General features: G+C 40.3%; 1 protein-coding gene across 1 annotated transcript in view; it reads left to right on the top strand.

Moving 5' to 3' along the window:
* The first annotated feature begins 203 nt into the window (after positions 1–203).
* The window catches only part of CCBE1 (collagen and calcium binding EGF domains 1), a 93683-nt gene continuing 70314 nt past the window's right edge, over positions 204–23572 (top strand). Inside the window, exons 1-2 of the mRNA XM_066339505.1 lie at positions 204–538; positions 686–766. Coding sequence (XP_066195602.1) covers positions 204–538; positions 686–766 — 416 coding nt within the window. The remainder of the gene's footprint in view (positions 539–685; positions 767–23572) is intronic.

The raw sequence follows: 23572 nt of genomic DNA, 5'->3' as shown, positions 1-23572 counted from the left end.
GAAGAGATTTAAGATAAAGCCGAATCTGGAAAGCATCAGTGGCGGTGCACCGGGAGCCGCTGATCAACCCACGCCGCTTCGGACCTTTCCACCACTTTCCGTCCCCCTCACCCTGGGGCGGGCACCCTCCTCCCCCTCTTCCCCGTGCTGTCCTCAGCCGGGGGGGTCGGGAGCGGAGCGTGGCTTTGCGGGGCTGTGCGTTGATGTCCCCTCACTCCCGCCGCACATCTGCCGCGACCCTGCCACATCTGGCAGCCGCCCCGCCGCGGGGCAGCATCTGCCGGCACATCTGGGCGCGCGCGGCCCCTCCCCGCGGGCACATCTGTCGGCGGCGGGGGGCGGCCCCGCGGCGGGGCGGGAGGAGCGCGGGTCGGCGCAGCCCCGCCGCCGGCCGGGGCGGGCAGAGCCGGCGCGGCGCGGAGGGGAGCGACGGCCCGATGGGGCGGCCGGCCGGCAGCCTGGCCGCGCTCCGGCTGCTGCTGCTCCTGGCGCTGGGGCACGCCTGGACCTACCGGGAGGAGCCGCAGGACGGCGACAGGTGGGTGTTGCGGTGGCGAGGCTGCTTCTGTGCCTTTCCTCCCCATCCACCACCTTATTTTTCTTTTTCCTACCTTTTGGGGTTGGTGGTTTTTTTTTTTTTTTTTTTTTTTTTTTTTTTTTTTTTTTAATACTCCCCGCCTTGCAGGGAGGTTTGCTCGGAGAACAAAATCGCCACCACCCGGTACCCCTGCCTGAAATCCACGGGGGAGCTCACCACCTGCTTCAGGTGAGCGCCGCGGCCGCGGAGGACGGGGGGCAGAGGGGGCGCGGGGCTCACGCGTGTCCGCGGCTGGGGACCCGCTGCCCGCGGGGAAGGCAGCAGGGTACACACGAGTGTGAGAGTCAGGCGCAGGGCTGGCAGCTGTGGCAGCTGTTTGTCTACCGCCTGCTCTGGGCCAGCCCACCTCGGCATTACCACCACCCCGCGGACCGCGGAGCAGGTAACTTGGTCACATCCTTCCCGCGTTCCGCATCTCCCCTGGCAAGTCCTGCAGTTGTCCCGGGGAAGGGTTTCAGTAACTCACTGCAAACGTCACCTCTGAGACATCGCTGGAGAGGGCGCATGTGGCTCTCATTGCTGTACCGAAGCCATCGACAGTTTTTGATACGGTGAGAGAGGCTTGGGTGTGAGGACCACGCTGGAGATACAGCTGCATCAGTTGCAGGAAAATCAGTGAGATCTTCTGGATTTGTGCCACACAAAAGATATCTTAAGTTGAATCACACTCTCATAATTAGTAAATACTTTAGCAGCCAGCTATGGGTGAAAAATTCAGCAGAGGCCTCTCAAATTAAGAAGAACCTAATAATAAATTTTCATTTTTCAACTGTGTGTTTGAGAAACATCATCTGTTTTAACGATGACAGCTGTCCAGAGCAGTTGACAGTGGATGTGCTTTTTTGAAGAGCTGTACACAAAGTATGAGCACACACATATCCCTTCACCGATGCCCTCGGGTTAACCTTGTCCCCACAGATGAGATGTCTCATGTATGAAAGCTGCTTCTTTGTGAGAGGTTGCTTTCTGGAGGCAACTGAGCTCTGCCTGCGTGTGTGTGTTTGCATGTGGCAGGGAGCCACTTCTGTATACCAAAAATGTAGTAACGCATGTCGAAAATGTTACAGAGATGTCCATCTCTTCTGTTTGGCATTAGTTCCAAAGAGCTGCAGACACATGGTGCAGAATGTTGTCCGTCTCCTGTGCTCTCAGGCTTGCTCATGCCCTCCACCACCCACAGCCACCTGGGACAGTGTCCTGCCACTGCCCAGTTCTTAGCAGCATTACCTTAGCATAGCTTCCTCCCGGTGCCTGGGAAGGGCTCTGCAGGGAATGGAGACTACCCTTCCCTGCATCCTTTATCTTCTCTCTCTCCTCAACCTGTGAAGGTAAGGCACAGCTCTCTTACAAGCAGCTCTGTAGCACCCAGTGGCAACACCTTTTGGACAGAGATGGTGTGTGGGTTTTGCAGGGAAGGGTTTGCAGGTACTTGGTTGAACCTGCAGCATTTCTCTGGTTTGGAAGCAGAGCACTGATGTGGACAAAACTGTACTGAGTGGGGAGTTACTGAATGAAGAAGCCAGAGTGGGAGCTGCAGAAAGCAGCACACACATGACTATCCCGCTCCTTTGTGCGTGTCTCAAAATCCATCGGAGGGAAGTGACTCTGCTTTGTGTGTGACAGAGGAGGACTACATAGGCTCCACTGGCTGCTATGGACCACTCTGCAAGGAAAGCAGGACTCTGCCCATCTGCCAAGTCCCACTTGTGCTTTTATACTTCCTGAGGTATTTCTGACCTTTGGGCTCTGGTTGTGATGAGCTTCCCTCCCTCCCCTGCTCTCCCTCTGCACAATCCCAAGCGGTATTCACTGTCCCAAATCAGCACAGTCTGTGTGGATGAGAATTTCCAAATTGCTGCATTGAACTCTTGGTTGTTCTAGTTCAAACATTTTCTCAATCTATGATTTCCAAGTCTCCCTTGCTTTAAAAAAGAAAAAAAATTCATTTTTGTGTGATCATGTATTTTTAAGGTTTAACGTTTAGGCTTGGGAGAGGGCTCTTCGTGATGCCCATGCACAGTAACAGGGCAGCAACTCTGAGAGGAGCAATTCTGCTCAGATGAGCAGCTCTGCACCAAGCAGATTCCTGAGCTGCAGTGTGCTGGCAGTCCTGCCCCTCGGAGCTGTGCCATGCTCTGACAGAGTCCTGCAGTGTCCCCCACCAGAGGTGCTGACCCCCAGGGACAGAGCAGCACCCCCATTGCTCCAGAGCAAGGCATGCTCTCAGCAGGCACGTGGGATTACCCTTGGAAGAACACATTTTAATGTAAGGTTCATTAATATTTAGAGGTTAAGGCTGTTAACAAGACGACAGGAAACTTGCAAATGTTGACTAATCCTGTGGTGCCCCAAGGTAGATTTTGTTTCATAGGACATTCAGGAGCTTAAGGATTCAGTTTTCATCTCTGGAATGACAACCAGCACTTAAGGAACTTCAGCTTGGTGGAAACTCAGCTGTAGCTTTTAGAAGCTTTCACTCCAGGTTTCAGATAAACTTGATTCTGATGTTCTAGGATTTATTCTTACAACACTAATTTTTTATCTTCCTAGACATATTTTTCACAGTATTTCATAATGACAAAAGTTATGTAATTTATATACATTGTTAGATGTAGATAAAGGGATAGTTAATGTCAGCTTCTACTTACTATTAGCTGACACACTTAACTTCTTTTCTAGGTCAAAGTACCTTTTATGTAGAAATTGTACAAACTGACACAAAATTTATCATAACATTATATTGTAACACATTAGGCATAAGGCAACATGCACCACTACTGATGATCTGTTGTGCAATTAGTTAAATAAGGAATACATATGAAGTTAGAAGTCAAAGTTCTTGAAAAAGCTTGATGGAAAGTAATTTCATCCTTTTATTCCTCCTGCTGGAATTTGTAGTGAAAATCAGCATGTTTTTAGAGCACTTCAATAAAAATAGCATCTTTTCATCACAAAAAGTATTTCTTGATCTTATTTTTTTAACTAAATTTACTCATGATTAAAGATAATTCAATTGGAGGGCCAAGCTGGAAGAGGGGCCAAGCACTGAGAATATATTGGTGTTTTTCCCTGTGGTCATAGCAACCACATACACAGTCAGATGCATTTTTTTCTTTTGAATGTGTGTATTCGGGCCCTTGGTTTAGTTTAATTTTTTTTTTTTTTTTTTTTTAACATGTCCTCTGTATTTGTCTTCATAAGAGTACAGAGGAACAGATGCAAAAAGCAGAGGGAGCTTTTACAAAATCTTTTCTGTGGAAATCTCATCTAAATTCTTATATATAACTGCACAAAGTACCCAGTACTAATGTCTCCATTAGGTAGGTATAGAGAAGAATTTTTGTGGATTCGTTGATAGAGATATGACCCAGTAAGACTTTGAATTCCTGCTGTATGTAAAAATTAATTAGATTTTTAGGAAATTTGGATAGCATTAGAATATGAATCCCCAGTCTCCTGTTACTGTCTTCTCCAGTTATTTGGATGTGATGTTAACCTGTTTCACTCTAAGACAGACTTCTAAACACTTTGTTGGCATGAAAAATTACACAAATGTTGCATTTTCCTCCAATGCCTGTGACAATTCAGTTTGTGCATCCTTGCAGCAGTCCTTTTCCTTACAGTCCTTCCTTCATTTCTATTTTAAACAGCTCCTGTATGTTCTTGCTCTGGTCCAGAAGGAAAAGCAGCATCTGGGACAGGTATCCTCTCTTGCTCCATCCTGATTGTGGAGCTGTGTTCCTGTAAGGGAGTGATAGTGGTTATGTCACTTCCAAGTTCAGGAGGATCAATATCTAATCTGGTAAATTTATTAATTGGAGTTACTCTCTTTTTAAAAACCAGCAAACTTGATTGCCAGGTTAACTGTTGTGTATTAGGGGAGCTAAATATTTTACTCAGTTAGAATTCAGAGAGTGTAGTGAATTATTCAGAGTTATACAGTATACATACTTACACAAACATTTGCTAGTTGGAAGCAGTTAGAAGTTGTAGGAAGATTCAAGCACGAAACATGGGAAAATCAGAATATTTTTCTTGCCTGACTGTGCCCATCTCTTTGCCTACTAGACACTTAAATACTGTTGTAAGTTGACATGAAATAAATTTTTATAAAATGCTAAATCAGGGAAACCAGCAAGCTTAAATCAGGCAGATGACTATTTGAACCTGGATCTGCATAGCAGGGAAGAACATTTTAGCCATTGCTTTCATGGGCTAAGAAAAGATTTCGGTCTTTTTCTTTTATTCAGATGAAAGTGTCAGTCTAAATTAATTGACAAAACTGATTATTTTTAAAACAAATAGGCTGTTGACATGGTAAGAGAAATTATCCGTTTTTCTCTGACATCATCATAAGTAGTCTCCTGCATTTTTTGCTGAAAATGAAGCGTATGTTCACGCAAGGATGTGTTATACCCTTATTTTGTGTGTATAGTGATGGAGACTGCTCCTGGTCCTGCCTTCTGCAAGGCCAGCTGGGAGTAAACAGTTTAAAATTAGGGTGTTGGGCAGAAGCATTCTAGCTAAGGATGGTGAAATCTTTGTGAAGATGACCCAAATCTTTACACATATCTCTAAACATGCGCCATGTTGTGGGATGTAAATTTTGACTTAGAACTTAATCTGTAACTTTTTTTCTAAAGTATTTTGCAGGCAAGTTCTTTTAGTTAGGACAAACACATTTCAGTGTAGGTCGTCAGTTTCTTCATCTCATAGTTATCAGCTACAAGTATTTTGCATAGGCCCTTCCAGCACTTCAGGTTTCAAATTATGCTGTAAAAAATTGTTCTACACTTTGTAACAAAAAGACAATTAAAATGTATTATGAAAGAGAATGTATATATATTTTTATCCTACTTTGTTCTGATGCTAAACAGAAATCACTTGCCTCAAAAAGCTTTTTTTTTTTTTACTCTCTTCAATGCTGATACTGCTGGTGAAGCCTACTATTTTTATGGATACTATTTTTATTTTATCATTTTGCACATTCTTAAAAGATAAAAGTAATTGCAAATAAGTTGGACTGTAGCTGTTTCGCAAAGAGCAGCACTTTCACTAACATGCCCTTGGGGACCATATGCAATTCCTGGTTCCCAGATACTCAGTGAGCATGTAGCAGAGCTTTCCAACATGAGAAAAAAATTGCTGCATATAGTTTTGGAGCTTTCAGCTGGAGTAAGCAGGGATAATCTTCGGTCATCTTATCTTCTGACTTTACTTTTCATAAATTTCTTTTTTTAGAGTTGCTATTGCATTTCCCCTCTGAAGTTTTGCTGACTATTCCATATCATTGAAAGGGCCCCAACTGATATAATATAATAGTTAAACAAGAAACTAACCTGCTTAGAGCCAACTGCTGCCGAATCTCCAGTTGTCTTTAAGGGAAATGCACTCCATAGTAGAATTTTGCTGAAAATTTGAGGAGAATATGATTTCAAATTTTGTATTGGTTTCAGAAAACTAAACATACAGAATGTACATATATATGTACATTTTAGAAAAGAAATCTTCAAAGGAATTGCCATCACAGGTAGAGCTTTGTACATATCTATGAATAAAATTTTCTTCATTACACTACATTTTTTAAAAAACAGTGTATGCTACAATGGTGCCAAGACATTCTTCCTAGCTCTCCTAGATATCTTTTTGTCACTATTGCTTTGGAAGAAGCACCTTCAAGTTGTATGGTTCTGACTGTATTCAGTCCTGAGTTTCATTCATTTTTCTTTGCGGTGATTGCCAAAAGAACGGGTTGTTCAGAGCTACTGAGACATCTTGTGAATACCTGCTGGTTAAAGGTAACACCAACATCACACTGTTGTCTTTAGTCTTCCAAACAACATTTGGGTAGTCATGATTTTCTCTGTCACTTTTCTGTCTCTGGTGCTAAGAATAAGAAATCAGATTATTTCAGAATTTTGGTGATATTAGGGACACCTGAGATCTCAGCAGATGTGGGTGACACTCTGCTGCAGCAGAGACTCCTGCAGCAACACATGGTACTCCTGTGTGTTTCCTGTGCAGTGTCTCCTCTGTACAGCCAATTCGCTCCAAAATGAAGCAATTTAATTAATGGTCTTAAAAGAATGTTGCATAATTACTGTGAGTGGTGCTCTCAGGTATGATGTGCTAATCACAGGATGAGGTCAGGCAAGTTGTGGTTCACGTAGTCCAGGAGTTTTTGATGTTCACATCAAAGCAGTTTGGAGAATTTCAGAACTGGCAAGCTGAGAGCTTTGTGATAAGTGAGTGCCCTGCTTGGTGGTTTGTTTGATAATGAAACCCAGGTGCTTTGCATTATGGTTTTCATCTACAGAATACAGGGTTAAATATGAACCGACTTTCCTGGCCATGTCGTCTAGCTCAGAGACTCCAGACAAACAAAATAGTAGCCCCAGGGCCTCCCACGGCTGATACGAAATAGGTAATAAAAATAGGCCGCCAAAGAGAACATGACGTTTGTAATTATCCTAAGTATTGTATATGTTCCCTAAGGTCAGGCTGTTTTGTCCTTAAAAAGTGATTGTAGTCTCTCCTGCTAACAGCAGGATGTTATTAATACTTGTATTACTGCTCCCATTGTGGTAGACACCCATTGAGCTGAGTTGTGCTGTACTGATTGCAGACAAAACAGGCAAGACAGAAAAAGCAAGGATGGAAGAATAAAGATATGGAGCAGCAGTGAAGAGAAAGGACAAAACACCCAGGGGCATGGAGCGAGCAGAAAAAAGAACTGATATAGTCATAAAAAGACAAAAATTCCATCTTGGTGGTGGCTTGTGTGACACATACATGTGTGACAGAAAGGAGGTAATCACTCCCCAAAGAAGTATAATTTAAATGCTTCCAAGCTTCTGTTTTAAGTTGAACCCATAAAAACAAAACATCAGCCAAAATCAGACAAAACCCCACATGCACGCACCCCTGGGAGGATTCCTGTTCTCTCAGCTAGACTTGGACCTAAGCTACAGGCACTGATGTATCTTCCCTTGACAGCCTCTCCCCTTCCTTCCTCAGTCTGGAAAATCTCTCTGTCCCTCTCTGTAAAGTGTGTGTCTGTGTAGAGGCAGGAGGGACAACTTACAGGCAGATATTTAAATTTCCCTTTCAGTCCTTTCTCTGTTCAGATTGCCTGCACTGCTTGTCATAGCAAAGAGTTTTTGGGAGGTAGTGGAGCATGAAATATTTAAACTACTTGTGGAAAAGCAGATCAGGCTTGCTAGAGATCTCAGGTAAGACAGGATTGCCCATACTCTGCTGTGAAAGCCATTGCTCAGTACCAAGAACACGTGAGCAACAGGGTTTTTGAGACCTCTGCTGTGCTGGCCTGTTTTCCTGTCTTTGGATATGTGGAAGGGAAATCACCATATGTGGGGAACAAGGTCATATGAAGCAGGTATGAGGGAGATGCCTGGTGATGATGTACAGATAAGCAGCTACACTGTACCTGGGGTAGATCTCATTTCAGATTGCACTCACTCTTGTGCAGTGCTGGTCATTTGGGGCATGTGATTTTGGGTTTCATTGAGATTGTGCTGAATTCTCACAATCTTGAGTTTAGTAGTTTGGGTTTGCCTCTACTTCAGTACCATGAGTCCTGAGACCACTTCTGCCTCTAAGTGTGAGTCACTGCTGAATGTTCAGTGCCTGTGTCATTCCAGCTGGAACTGTTAGGAATGGCACAGGGCATTGTCATAAGTCAGTGACAGGGAGACAGGTCTCTCTTCTCTGGAGACCTTGTGTTGCTTACATCTCATACAGACCACATAGGTCACTCTAGGGTCCCTCTTTTTAATTGTGCCCACTACCCCAAACAAGCAAAGTTGACTTTGATTTATAGTTAAAAAATAAGCTTTCCCCACAATCTGCTCAGAGGTTTTTTTTCTCCTTGTTGTCCATTTTTTCTTTGCTAAGTTTCAGTTTTAAAACTAATAGGGGCTGCTTTTGTAAACTAACAGTAGCAAATGTCACTCTGCAGCTCAACTTCTCCAGTTTTTCTATGTGGTTCCAATTGTAATCAGAAACAATGGAAAGCAGAATCCATATGGTGCTGACTTGATTGCTTCTTGGCCTAGTAAAAGAAAGCATTTTGTTTGTATCTCCTCGAGAGTAGCTCTGTTTAACAGTTGAGGAGAAAAACAATTTCAGTTTTAGACAGTAATCTCAGAGCTTAGTGTTTGGAAAATCCTTGTCCCTTAAAGAGTGTTTTCCATTGTGTTGTGTTGATTTCATTTCTGATTCTGGTTCAAAAAAATTAAGTACAAGACCATCGAGTATTTAGTGTACATCCAGCTATTGTAAATAATTTCTTCTGAGTTTCTTTGTTAGTTTCAAGTTCCAACCACATTCGTTTTAATTGACGATCTGTGCTGTAATTGAAATGAAGTGAAATACACAGTGTTTGTATTAACTGTATAAATTTTAGCAGCCACTCAGTAGTAAACACATTAAAGACAGAATTCTTCTCCATCCTTTTCAGATGGACTGGGAGATAAAGCGGTGCAGACACAATGTTTTAAGTGGGAAAGAGAGGCAAAATCTAAGCCATAATCCAAGTTTTTTAATAGATCATTTTTGGAAAAATGAATAAGCTTATTATAGGCAAGTATTTGTAGAGCGTGAGTTTGGAGAAATATCAGACAGTATCCATCTGGGCTAGTAAGTGTATTATTTATCTTTCTATGGCAAAATTACTGGTCCTTACCTTTCAGTGTAAAATAGCAGTGTTTATGTTGGCTTCAGCATCTCATTATCAACTCTCATGGAGAAAGGCTGACCACCTAATTCTCTGTAACAAAGTCTGCAAGTCCAAGAAGTTATACTGTACATTGTTCAAAATGGATGAAGAAATACATTAAGTATTATCATATTTCATGAGAAAGTAGACCCAGAAAAAGTGTGCTCAGAGCTCTTCATGTAAGAGAGAGAAAATAACTTTATTATTGCATGCATATTTTCTTTGTAAGTAACTTCCTGCCTAGAATTTCAGTGTCCTTGTGGAATGTTAATATTTCTGTGATCACATTCAACACATTTAATGTATGTTGTAAACCAGACATCTTGCCTACTCAATAAGATGCTATTATCATACTCAATTTTCACTGAAGAGTTTATTATCATAGCTGCACCAAAATAGCAGTGTCATTTCCTAAACACTGCTCTCTGGAACTCTGACAAAACTCTTTGGTTTAAAGATGATTGCCTTGGAGAGCTGAAACAAAAATAGCCAAAGGGAAAATTATTTAATCTTTAAAGCAGCATCTGTGGGAAGAAGGAAAAAAAAAAAAAAAAAAAAAAAAAAAACCAGGTGAAAACAGAGGTTTTGGTAGTTCTTTGGTAGTTCTTAGTGGTTGATAAGTGGAGAGTGAGAAAGAGACCTGAAGGACCAGGACTAGAGCTACTGTTTGGGAAATGCTTAATCCTATTGGAAATCTGTCCTTTTAACTGCAGCTTCCTGAGGCAGGAGTAAGGAGCAGTGGCAGACAGACAATGCTGGAAGTCTGGGCTGATCTCTGGAATTCTGTAGCATGATGAACCCAGCTGCTGGTCTTCACAGTGGCCTGGACAGTCTAAGGGCAATTGGTGCCTCCGACTGTGACTCTGATGGTGCCTCAGACGATCACTTCTTACTGTGTTACTTAATGGGCTGCTTGTATGCAAAATAATATGTTTGCAGGCAGTTGTATGAAGGTTGTATTGATGTGTATTTGGATTTTTAAAAGCTTATTATTACGGGTTTTTTGTTTGTTTTGTTTTCCCTGAGGAAAGTGTACGTATACTCTTCTGGGCTTCCCTGCAGGCCGGAGAGATAAGGAGCCTATAGCAAATGGGACATTGTGGAGCTTTGTGTTTTCTTTTTTGTTGTTTGTTAGGTTTGGGACTTTTTGCTTCTTTCTTTTGTTTGTTTCTTTATTCCTTTGTTTTGTCTGTTCGTTTGTTATTTAGTTTGCCGAGTTGTTTTGGTTTTTTAATTTAATGGTGTTTGGATTTTGGTGGGTTTTTTTTTTTTTTTTAGAGTTCTCATGCAAAAGTATTCATTTCAACATGCAAAAGTATTCATTTCAAGCTCTTATAATTTTAAAATTAAGCAATGTAAAATAGAACTGAGAATGTAATTAGAAATAGAGAACATGGGATTAATTTTTATTTTACCTTATCCTGCTTACCTTCTAGCTTGTCTAATAGCAAGCCAGAAGATACTGAACATGCTACTTCTAAGTGTGTTGCCCTGCTCCGTGTCCCACTTCAATTCTGTACATTTCTAACTGCCATCAATGCACAGTAAATTAGGGATGACAGAGGGAATTGGGACAATCTGACACTTCCCAGTTTACAGACATTTCTGTTCAGGGTCTGCTTTAGGAGTCCAGGCTCTGGTTCTTTTCACTGTACATGGTCAATGAGGAGAAAGGGAAAGAGTTCCCCTTCACAGCAAGCTAACATGATATTTCCTCTTAGTTTTAAACTTCTTAAAGAGGATTGGAAATTTTGCTGTCTTATAACCTCAGCAAAGAGCTTTATACACGAAGTTTTATAGAGACAGACCTGCATTCCTGAACATCCTCTGAATTTGAAGTAAATTCACCATACAGTCAAACCTTCTCCTTGTGTTTGATCTTAAATTAGGCTCTTTTCCTGCAGAAATTTTTCTGTGTGGCACAGGTGTTAAGGAAGACTTTATGAATGTGTCTGTAGGACTGGCCCCTTTTTGATTTTTCTTGGAAAATCTCAGCTCTGTTAAAAGATGTATCTCTCTTGGTCCCTGCATGGGTACTAAAGAGGTTGTATGAAAAGATTTGCAGAGGTTTGCATTTCCAGAATTCTACTGACTTTCCTGGCCCTACACCAAAGTGTGTCAGTTGGGGAATTCTTCATAATTATTCTTAGCATTCCATGAAAAAAAAAGAAAAAAAAAAAAAAAAAAAAGAATGCAGAAAGATGTTAAAGCAGATTGAACACATCTTACCAAGAAAGCAAATTCTCTGCCTGGTTTTCCAAGCTGAGATTCTTGGCCAGAGTCTTGTTTGTGCTCTTTGTCATCCTCGTGCTGACCCACACTTGAATTGTGGTTTTATTGGCCGTGCCTGGAAGGGTCCTGGATGGTGCCCCTCCAGATTTACATCGGGGGGAGCACTGTGATCCAGGGAGACAACGGGGTTTATCTTTAGGAAGGGCTTGCCAGGAGTCCAGTTCCAGGTCCTGGGCTTAATTTCTCTGCTCCTCAAAGAGCTGTATCATTCCAAATTCTGCATTCAGCTACTCACTAACGTTTTCTATAGGATGTCAGTATTATTTAATTGTCCAGCTATAAAATGGAGGGGAAAGTCTTAATTTGTGCCTCACAGGGAAGGAAGAGAACCTGAAAGCTTATGTTGAAGATGCAGCATTCCTGTTACAGCAAAGATGATTGCTGTAAATCAAATGTTCTCATAACTTCCTAGATTTTGTTTACTTTGGTGATTCCAGTTCAACAAAATACTACTGTTTGAGATAAGAAGAAAAAGTGCTTATTTTTAAAAGTATATTTTTTCATATCCACCAAGAGAAAAATTAGATTTTTTGAGATGTTTTCTTATGTTTCAAAAGTATCCAGAGTATTTCCACAGTGGAAGTAAGCTAATGGTACATCACTGGAACATCTCCAGTGAAAATAACTGTGGCAGAGTGAAAAGAGTAGTAGAAAACAAGTAGTCAGGAACAACAATGGCAAAAATAAACATATATTTATTTATACTTCCTTGTTTGCAGTGTAGACCTCTGGATATTTTGAAATACCAGTAAAAGTAGACTTCAAACATTTTCATTGACCTTACAGCCATTACAGTTGAAAGTAGTTCCAATGAAAAGAAAACTCTTCCAAGAAATTTTCCACAAGGACTTGACAAAGATTTAATACAGGACAAATATATCTTCAGGATGGAATTAGAGGGGAAACTTTCCTGTGTTCAGATTCCTCTTAATTGTGTATTAGGTCTGAAGACCCTGGCTGTATTCCATATTGTTCCATTTGTTGCTTGCCTCTGTAAGGCTTCTCTTTTGGAAGAAAGAATCAAACAAATCTAGCAACCCTTTTATTAAATGCCATCTTGACCTTGCTTCTTGGAAATATAATGGCCCAAAGGATGAAAAATTACAGCAAGTGTTTATTACTGAAATCCAGTCTTGGTTGTGAGAAGATTAAGTGTTTCGAAAGATTTAATATCCTGCCTGCTTCAATGGGATGCATGTGGAAAAGAGCTGCAAAGCAGCAGAGAACTGGAAATGTCTGTGTGATGTCTTGCTCTGTAGGCATGTGGTTGATATCTGTGGGAAATGCTTGAGAACACGAGTTTTAGAACTGGTCCTAACCACATCCCTGATTTCCCTATCAGGCTGCTGTGGGGAAGACCACAGGGACCGTGTACCTTTATATCATCCCAAACTACCCAATGATAATGGCAGATATAAGTAGAGACTCCCAAAACAGGGGTTTGGAAGTCAAGTGTCAAACTGGTGTTCTGCAGCTGGATATCGATATCTGAATGAAAAGCTACCTTAATCCTGATTTTTTTTTTCTGAAAACTGTAGTTCCTAAGCCTGTTTGTATGCTTGAAAAAGTCTGTTGATGAGGAAGGTTTATCTGGAGAAGGAGATACTTGATAAATACAGAAGCACATGCTAGCTTGTATTAGAAATAAGTTTTCTTTTTAAAAGGGCCAAACTGCAGATTTTAAATTATTCCAAGTTTTTCTTTGTTTCTGGAGACAAAATGAAGTTGTTTGTCTTTTGAGATGCTTTTCCATCTTTTTACTGCATTGTAAGAGAACATTCTCCATTTGAAAGACTCCTTGAAACATTTTGTGATACTTTTATGAAATGTAGCTTAGCTTATGGCAGAACATTCTTTTGCAGCCCTTCTTACTGAAGTACAAGTTTTACAAGTAGATATAAGATGTTTGCCATTATTTGATGGCATACACACAGAGCATGACTGATAGTCTGACAGCTTTACTCAGACTAAATGCACGTATTTGAAAGACTTTGAGAGGCACAGACGCCTGCTGCCTTTTGTTTGCATCTTTTCATACTGTTTTTCATACAGATTCATTTTATAAATTTCCTTATTAAAGAGAAAATTTTCCACAACGAATTATTACCTTAACTGCTCTGAAGTGATTCATAGGCGACATTTGGATGTTTCATCATTCCCTTTGTAAAGTCAATATTTAGATGGAGGATAGCCATCCTGAGTTTTCCTTTTAAAGTATAGAGGTGAAAACCATAACAAAATGAAATTATTTATAAACTTAGCATGTCAGCTGTTAATGTTAGAAAGGTTCTGACAATCTCTTAGCTGTCTGAAATAGCAAGGTATGGATTCTCTTGGAAGAAATTTAGGCTGAGATATGACAACATATACCCATAAAAATGGTACACAAAATACTCTCTCATCCAAGAGACAATGAATACCTTGTGTTTGGGTTTACTGCCTGTGTTCAAAAAAAACTAGCTAGAGTCAAAACCTGTTTTGCACCACTAGTGCAAATTGGATATAGTTCCATTGGATTTAATTAAGATTCATTAGACTTATGCTTCCTTAAATGATGGTGAAAATAAAATTTCATCCTGGAAATTTAACTTTTGTGAGGTGTTCCAGTTCCCATCAGGATGAAAAAAATTGTTTGCATTTAACAATGAATCATCTAACTCAGCAGTTGTTGAGTATGAGCAATTAAGTTCTGGATATTTTTAACTCCCCTATCTCACCATGGATTTTTAAAATTATTTTTGGTTGTTAGTTATGCAAGATTAAAGGCGGTAAAAAAGAAAACAGCAAGAGAAAAAGCAAAAAAAACCCCTAGAAAAACCCAGGTTTCTTGCGTAATTTGTTTGGCTAGTCAGCAGTACTGGGTTGCTTCTAAATAAATAAATAAGATATATGCATTTATTCTAAAAAGTTTGAAGTCTTCAATGAACTGATGTATTTTCACTAAAAGCCATGAGACTTAGTATTTTCAGCCCTGTCCTGTCAAGATCAGTGCAAGTTTATTCTCAGCGCTGTGATGCCCTGAGAGATGGATGATCAAACCATCTGGATGCTTCAACCTGTTGAGTTTGGTAGGAGATCGATGCCTGTGTGTCGTCTGAAGACCTGTGCTCAAGTAGAGGGTATGTGGAATGAAAGGATTAGGAAGGAGTGGTTAATTCTAATATGTGGTAGAACTTTGCAGCTTGTTGATGTGAAAAACAAAACCAAGAGGTCATAAATATAATTTTAGAATATGATAATTTCTGTGCTCAATATCTTTGGTTAAATAGGAGGATGCTCAGTACTCCCTCACCTTCATGTCACTCTCTCAGTTCTCTGAATTCTCGTGCAGAATTCTGAACTGCAGAGAGTAGAAAAGATGTTTAATTTTAAGATTGTGTCTGCTCCTTCCAGATGCCAAAGGAGAACATACTCTCTCTTTTCCCTTGTAAATTATCCAGGAGACTCAGCAGTGGTTTGTATTATAGGTCAGCTTTTTTCCCTTCCTAGATGTGTCACTTTTATTCACTAAGTTTTGCTCAGATCCCTGCAAATTACCTCAAAATTTTCTTTTTTATTTGCTTGCAAATACCATAATTTTGTTAAAACAGTGCTGCAAGTAAGCAGAGAGATGGAAAACACTTCAGACTTATTGGGAGTCTGGGGAGAGTATGTAAGTCTGCCAAAGCAGGAATTGGATACTCCCAGGAGAAAAGCCCCGCCAGCATCAGAACATGGAAGGATTACACTGTCCTTGTTCCATGCTGTGTGACATGGTACCATGCAGTGAGTCTGAGCGGAAATTAAACACACAGATCCATCACAAATATAGAAATGCATTTGTGGTCTTGATTTTGAACAGAAAGTTAATTGTGGATCACTTTTCTGGGACATGTAGAGTTGGAAATGTAAAGATGCAGGACAAGCATCCCTAAAACCTCTAGTCTGTCATGGCAATGACAAGAAAAAAGACCATTAACTTGAATAAATAAGGGGAGAATTTTGTCTTTGAAAACTCTGGACTTTTTGTTAGAATTCAGAGAAAAACAGAATGTTTTCCCTGGGGTGCCCAGAACTGTGAGAAGATGCTGTGAAATGCTCCTTGTTCTGTCATCTGAGAAGACCCAAGGAATATGCCTCTCAGGGGAGAAAACTGCCCATTCTGTCTGCTTTAGAGATGTCACTCCAGTCAGACCTTAGCCAGTGTTTTCTTAGAGGAATATATGCAGCCACTTGAATGTTTGTGCTTTTCTAACACTCTTGCTTGGTGGATCATCCCTTCCCTTAAATGTCTGGAAATGAGAGAAAATAAATAGTGATGCAAACTTGGCAGGAATTGATCCCCAACAGGCATTACCTAAACCTTTTGCTGTTCCGTGTATCCTTTAAAGAGGAAGCTTGTTGTAGGTAAAATAAGTCTGTCTGATCTAGTGGGAGTGTTGGGGCAATTGTCTCTTTAAGGAGATGGCAGTGCAAGTGAGAAGCTTATCAGCTGGGCAAGGCACAGAAGGAAAGATTTGGTTACTGGACAGCCAGGAACTGGAAAAAAGAAAGTCAAGTGTGGTGGCACAGTCTTCACGGTGAAGTCTTTTCAGTAGTAGTGAGAAATTTTTAATACTACTGTGAAGGCCCTTGACAAGACCTCAGCTGGAGTAGCCTGAGTAATCCTGGTTGTTAACTTGCAAAGATGAAGAGGCATACCAGGCATAAATCTTTCAGAAACAGGGACAGCCCACGTGATGGCAAGAGGGAAGTGGCCTAGAGATGGAAAGAAACAATGCCCCTCTTGGAATAGTAGAAGGTAGTCATAGTTAAAAAATTATGTAGTTATTTGAATGACAATGAGTACCAAGTTTTAAGACATGGGTCTTATTAGATGTAGTGCCATATTCACATGAAAATCATCTTCTGGATTTAGAACAGGTTAGCAATGGGAATTACAGGCATGGTGATGACACCTTGCAGGCATCCTTATGCAAGCACCCAACTTGGAGTTGCCTCCTTCTACTGCATAGCTCAGAGGCTTTCACTAGGCAGCAAAACTGTGTCCTTAAATGTGTCATGTAGCCAGCTGTCTAGTGGCCAAGCTGAGCCAGCATATTCCCAGCTCTCATGGGAAATGCCAGTGCCACCTTTCACGTGTCAGAAAACAGCAGCCCCTGTGGTCCTGCTTGCTCCAGCCTGGAGGTGTTTTGTGTCAGCACAAGCAGGGTGTTCAGGACACAAGCTCAACCCCTCACACTTGCATTAGAGTCTGTGGTTCTACCACTGATTTCTTCAGCAGGATAGAAACCCTCAGGCTCACAGAGTCATCATCTGGTGCCTTAAAATCATGGGCTCCTTCCTTTTCGGCATTTTAGCCTTGTTATTGAATGTGGTGAGTGTGGGAAATCTTATCTCTTGTCTGAATGACTTCCATGGCTGTGCTCAACATTCTGTGATGGCACTGCCTCTGTATGAATGTCTCTCTTGTCATTGTTAGCAGGGAACAAATATCCCTGGAAATAAACAAAACAAAGAAATATAGAAAATACTTGCAATGAACCAGGTGCGTTTAAATTGTAGATTTTCCCAAGCAGCTTACTAATACACGTTTAGAGCAGAGCATTCTTTGTCTAGTCCTGATTGTTGGTTTTTCCTTTTGAATCCTAGCAGGATAACATGGGGAGTTTGAAATGTCAAGAGTCTCTTTCATGGATCTAAATCATGACAAGTCTTTTGTACAGAATGATTTAAAACCTGAAATGGAATTAGAGCCCTAATGTTGTGACCGTGCACAAATTCTTGAAAAATTAATTTTTTAATTATTTTGCAGTATAGCATTGTACTGTTTTTAATGGTGGGGAGAAATGTTTGAGCCTGCTTTTCTCAGTACCTGATCAACAGATTTTAACATCAGTTAGATAGTATCTCCAAGGACACAGTTTTGGGTAAACGCCATGATGTTGTTCAAAGAACAGAACTTTTGCTCTTTATGTTGTTGTTCCAACTGGCAGTTTTGGGATTAAATGTCTCAAGACACATGTAAAAGGAAAACTTTCTGTATGTGTGCTGCCTGCTCAAATCCAGCCTGGAGGCTGCTGGTACACAAGCTGGGATAGTTTGGCTTTATTATCTTCCATTAGATAATAAAGGTGATTTTCAGAGATTCCCATTACCAGATAATAAGAGAGTGGAGACTTAATCTCTTGAGTTGACTCTCCAGTGACCCTTAAAGTTAGATTAACTGAGAAAGCAGCATTTGCACCAGTAAAAGCTGAAAGTTAGCTGAGGGCTCAGAAAAGGGAGATTGTTGCTGTAAGAACAACTGAACTGATGCCAGCAGAAAGCTGATACAGCAGTGACATGAATGATATTATCTCCCCAACAGTCATGACTGTGTTCCAGAGTCTGCAGGGTCAGACCTCAGGTTTGCTTAAGGCCACATGAAGACAAAATACATCCTTTCTATAGTACTGTAAACAGGGATCTGAAACAGGATAATTAACATCATTACAGTGGGGTCTCTACTTTGTCAAAATTCTCAGTGTGTCTCTCATCGAAGAAGGACAGAAGAGTCTTTGAAAAAATAATTTCCACTGAGTTTAAATGATTCAGTGCCCAGAAAGAATGAGGCTGTGGCTCTATTTTCTGTCATTTGTAGAAATCGCTCCATCTACATGATTTTTACCGTGGGTAGGATTTTACCATGGTAGGATTCAGAGGGTGACCTCTACCCAGGCACTCACTCAACTTCCAACCCATCGTTTAGAGCTGTTTTATCCCAGCCTTCTATATTTAAGAGTCATTACCACAAATAGCAGAGATTTGGGGCAGATTCTGCTCTTCTTACAATTTTTTAGGTCCTTGGAACACAAATGGAGGACAGCACAATCATGAGTCATGGCAGCAGACCACCACCAAAGGCATTATGATCACTTAACAGAAAGTAGCCAAATATTGCCAAGCTTGCCAAATATTTGCAAGTTACTGGCACATTTAGTCCTAAGCACAGAGAAGGCTAATTATTTAGAAATAGCCACCACATAAGCTAGTAACTAGTTGCCAGGAGGGCTCAGGTGGTGGAAGACACTGGAAGAGTAATGCAGCCTCACAGGTGCTTCGTTTTGGCACGTGTCATGTGGTGACAATCCTGTAACTTCATATATAAAACAAACAGAATGGAAAATATACAAGTAAATAAAAAATACTAAGGGTTTGTTTTTTTATCAGATGCTGTTAAGATAAATTTAATATTCTGTGTCAGTTTAACAACCTGACAAGTCCTAGACGAGGAGGTACAATGAGCTAAATTAGGAATTTTACAGAAAAGTAAAGCAATGTATTTCAGCTTGTGGAGGTATTTTGTTTTTATATTTACTTTTCAAAAAGATTAGGATACTAATGTGAAGTTACACACTGTGGGTCAATGTGTTCCCAAATGCAATTTTGAAATAAAACAAATCCCACGCTAAACTCCCTGAGTTTGGACAGAGGAACTTCTGGGAATACCAACAAATTTCACTGACACCCCAGTGCCATGGAGGAGCCAAGCCACATTTTCAGATGGATCAAGGGGCTGGAAATGCTTCCTACAACTGTATCCTATCTCATTCTCCAATATTACTTTTGCTTTTTGATTTTTTTGTTGTTTTCCAGTACAGGGATTTTATTTTTTGTGCATGGCACCTAAAAAAGGAAGCCAGAAATAAGTAAAATTTTTTTTCTGCCATTAATAGTTACAAGCTGAGAGTAGTTACTGCCTCTAGGTCAGGACCTGAAAATACAGTTCCAATTCTAAGGCAAATAGCTGTATCTCATGCTGTTATTTTGGCAGAGATTTCCAGAGGGGGTACAGTTTAGCAAAAATGGGTGGAGATCTCAAGAAGCATTAACTTCCTTGGAAAAGTCTAAAATGACCAAGTATTATGGGAGAAAATGGAAGAATATGAATTATCTCCGCTCTCTGGAGAGGTATCAGTAATAAGGTTTTCCCAGACAATATATGATCTCTTGTATTTATCAATTGAAATGAAAAGCCAGAGGTAAAATCAGGTCTGGAAAGCACTTTGTAGGCTCTGACATCCACCAATATCTGTAATTTATACTTTGGGTTATAAAGAAATGTGGAACAGTATTTTCAGCTGTGACAGTTGTAAGCTTGTTGTAATGTTTAAAAAAAGGCAAAACTAGCAAAGGGCCATAATTTTAATAGGTTTTAGGATCTCTGTTCCACTTGTCTTGAATATGATCTGCAGAGTTCAGATCATGTCACACTGCAGAGTAAATCAGCACAGGAAACAATGTTTTTTGAGTAGAAACTGTACATTTTCTTATATCCTCAAGCCATGAAGGATTTGGGGGGAAAAAGAGATGACTGTTGCTAACTGGTATAAAAATTGCTTTTTCTTCCTATATAGATTGCTATTTACCATCTTCCATGTAGAAGATTTTCAGACACAGCATTTGTTCATTTGTTGGGTTGGTTTGTGGTTTGAGCTTTTTCTCCCAAACTAGGCTGGTGTTTTTAATTTCTGCTATGTAGCACTGATGAGATAAATGAAGCACCACAGGGGCCCTGAGGATACAACTGGTGTTTCATATTCAGGGGGAGCCGGAGGAGCTGTAAATCCTCTAAGAAGGATGCTGTGAACGCAGTAACTTCTGAGGAAAATAATCCTGAGCCTTTCTTTCCCTGATGTCCTAGCATCTTTCTGGCTGCTTCCCAAGGATAGGAGCCGTGGGCTGTCCATGTGGGTGCACAGTGGAGATGGGGCACATCCCACTGAGGACACTCTGAAGAAACAAGTCCAAACCATACCTGTGCCTAGTAGAAGAAGCCAGCTCCTGCCAGTATCAGCATCTCCCATCAGCTGGCATCAAAACTAACTGGGTAGGGAAGGGGTAGGAGGTTCCATGAAGTGCCCACAAAGCTCCAACTGTGATCTGTTTTCAGGAACAATATAATGATACTGACTGTGGGATAGAAACCTAAATTGCTTGTGTTTTTTGCTGGCATTTTGCCAGTCGTGTTTTAGAGCTCAAGACCACACAGGGAAAATGGTATTCCAGGATATACTATCTCCTTAAGGAGAGGCTGTGAGACTATGACCTAATGTTTATAATTGTAAGAGTTATTGAGAGTCAATTGAACTTGCGAAATTCCCAAGTGACTGCATTTATCACTTGTGTGATTAGCATGCTTGGGAGTATAAACAGCTGAACAGATGCAAATGGCTGATGAAGTTAATCAAGAGGAAGAAAATTAGAAATATGTCAGATATGGTTGGAAATATAGGTAAGGCATGGCTTTAAAGCCTGTTTAGAAAGAGGATCATCAAAGGTTTTTTTAATGGGCTTTACATTATTGCTGGTCCCCATAAATGTCTGGGCAAATAGAGTTTACTTGGAAACTGATAGGAATATTGGTTACACCAGTGTACTTACACATTGAGATATGAAAGCTTGCATTATTAATTACTCCCATGAAGATCTGGTATTCGCAAAATGCTCCTAAGATGACCTTTACTTGTAGCAGGAACATATCAAAATATGATAAAATATATAGCATCATCTTTACTATGTTCATAATAAACTTTATATAATACATACATAATCTCAAATATTTATGGGTTTGTAAATCTATTATTTATATATATCTAAATCTCTTCATCATTCCCTAAGGCATAATTTCATGCATTCTATTTGTATAAGTGTAGCAAAGGTTTCTTTAGGTGAGATTACAGTTGGAAGTCTGCAGCTTTTTAAAAATTGCTTTTTAATGAGGATTTCGGTATAAATAGTTGAAATCATATTTTACATGACAGAAGGTCAGATATTTAATGCTAGTTTGTAAAACCCTGAAGATCTGTTTTGTTGTAGATGAAACACAATGATTTTTGAATTCTAGTTGTATCTTATTTTTACATTTTTGTTGGCTCAAGATAGACCATGAAATTATTTTTATTTTTGTTGAGCGTCTTTTCAAGAAGATTTATTATTTTGCTTTGGCTTAGGTTGAAGTTAGAGATTTTTCTCAGCTTACTGAATTTCAATATGCCTGCATCCTGGAGAGGAAATCTGGGAAAAGAGGGGACAAACTAAAAATACAATTACTGAAAGTACGAAAGCGCAGTTACTGAAACCACAAAACCTGAAAATTGCAGATAAGTTTCATTGACTTCAAAACAAGTTTTACATTGTGCTCTTTTACCCCTTCTTGTCTATAGGGTTTTTTAAGGCATGCCAATGATAATTTAAGATCAAAGATGTTTTTTCTCTTATTTTTTATATTAATTACTAGGTAAATGGAGACTTTTTTTGAAGAATTTATCTGAATACTTTGGAAGTTATATTATTGGTGGTAACTACTACCAAAGTTATTATGCATAATGCTATAACAGTATTTCACAAGCAATACCTTCTCCATCTTCCGTATCTATATCTTCTTCCTTGATGAATCTAAATTCTGCTGACCCAGAAAACTGCAGAGATCTCTACAAGAAAACTCAGACTGGAAGGTGTTTGTTGAGGGCACAGCTTCAAAACAGATTTATGTAGCTTTCAGTTTGCGTGCAGATGGAGTTTGCTGAGAGGCTGAAACACTGTTTTTATTGGTATTGTGCTGCTTTTCCTTTTGGCCGACTTTGCCCGTCTAATTTCAGTCAGCCCCAGGAGTGTGCTGTGGTTGGGACCTTGCGCTTAAGTCACATCAACAGTTTCAGTAAACACTTCGTTTAAAAAAAAAGGTTTTGGAATGCATTTCTTTAACAGCTTTTACACCTGTATTATTGACATTTTTAACAACACTGTATGCCCCCTGACCATAATCCAAGAACAGACAAGCGTTGATTTTGGAGAAATAAGTGCTCACAGACCAAAGGGACCTTTTCCATCTGCTCCCTTCTGCTGACCATCAGATCTGCCCTTTGACATTGCATATGTTTTGGATGACTTCATCATAAAACCCAGGGTGATGGGGAGTCAAATTCTTCATCTGCACATGGGATGTCAAATTCTGTGGTTGTAGTGGCTTGAGTTGTGGGGGCTGTCTCTAAAACCACCCTCTTTCACCAGCCAGGTGTCTCAGCTGGGCTCTGCAAATGTGGTGGTTTTCTCAGTAAAGCCCATGACTCACATTTTCTCTGCTTTGTTTATGATTTATTTGTCAAAATGGCCATAATGCGCATTTCTTGTAAATGGCCCATAGCCTCGTGAGAGAGGCTTGGCTCATCTGCTGTGGCTTTTGAAATCCTAATGACCATTTAATTGAGTAAATGTGAGATTATCTGTGAGCTAGGACTGGTTTCATGGCTCTGCTTGCATTCATTTAACAGTGTCATGGTCTTCAAACAATACGTATCCTAAAGCATGAAACCATGCCGGGCGTTGGTGGCATTAAGCTGTTTACCATACTCAAAGTCTAGCTGTGCATCTGCAGCTCAGTGTAAATTGCCCCACAGTTGGGGAAGTCACAAATACCCGTGTATGCTGTCTTTCATTACACAGCTTAATGAGATTTCCACATCCCCTGGGAAACCAGCGTGTCCCGCAGATGGGTGGTATCCACATTAGCTTTTTCTACGGCCAACACATCTCTGTGCTCCTGAGATTCTCTCCAAAGGAAAGGTACGATTACGCATAACAGATTGTAAAAAAAGAGGTCAAAACAAATGCCAGTATTTAAACTCCATATTGTTAGAATGTATTTTAAACAATGGAAGGGAGAAATATATTACAATTTTGTTTTTTGGGTTTGTTTCTGTATGAATCTCCAGGTAGTGTTGAGTGGCTGGTTTGTAGCTTTTGTGCTCCTGGCAGATATCCAGCAGGAGATAATTGTCTTTCAAGAGTCCCTGGCTTCTTTTTTAGCAATTTAAAATAACTGGCCAGCAGAGAATAAATTGTTCCAAAGTTTCATGTTTGGAAAGAGATTTCCCAAACTACAATGTTTTATCAAGAACAAATGAGATAGTAAATGAACGTGC

The sequence above is a fragment of the Sylvia atricapilla genome, chromosome Z, assembly GCF_009819655.1.
Source record: "Sylvia atricapilla isolate bSylAtr1 chromosome Z, bSylAtr1.pri, whole genome shotgun sequence".
Classification (NCBI taxonomy): Eukaryota; Metazoa; Chordata; class Aves; order Passeriformes; family Sylviidae; genus Sylvia; species Sylvia atricapilla.
The sequence above is the reverse complement of the archived record's forward strand: the minus strand, read 5'-3'. Positions and strand labels throughout refer to the sequence as shown.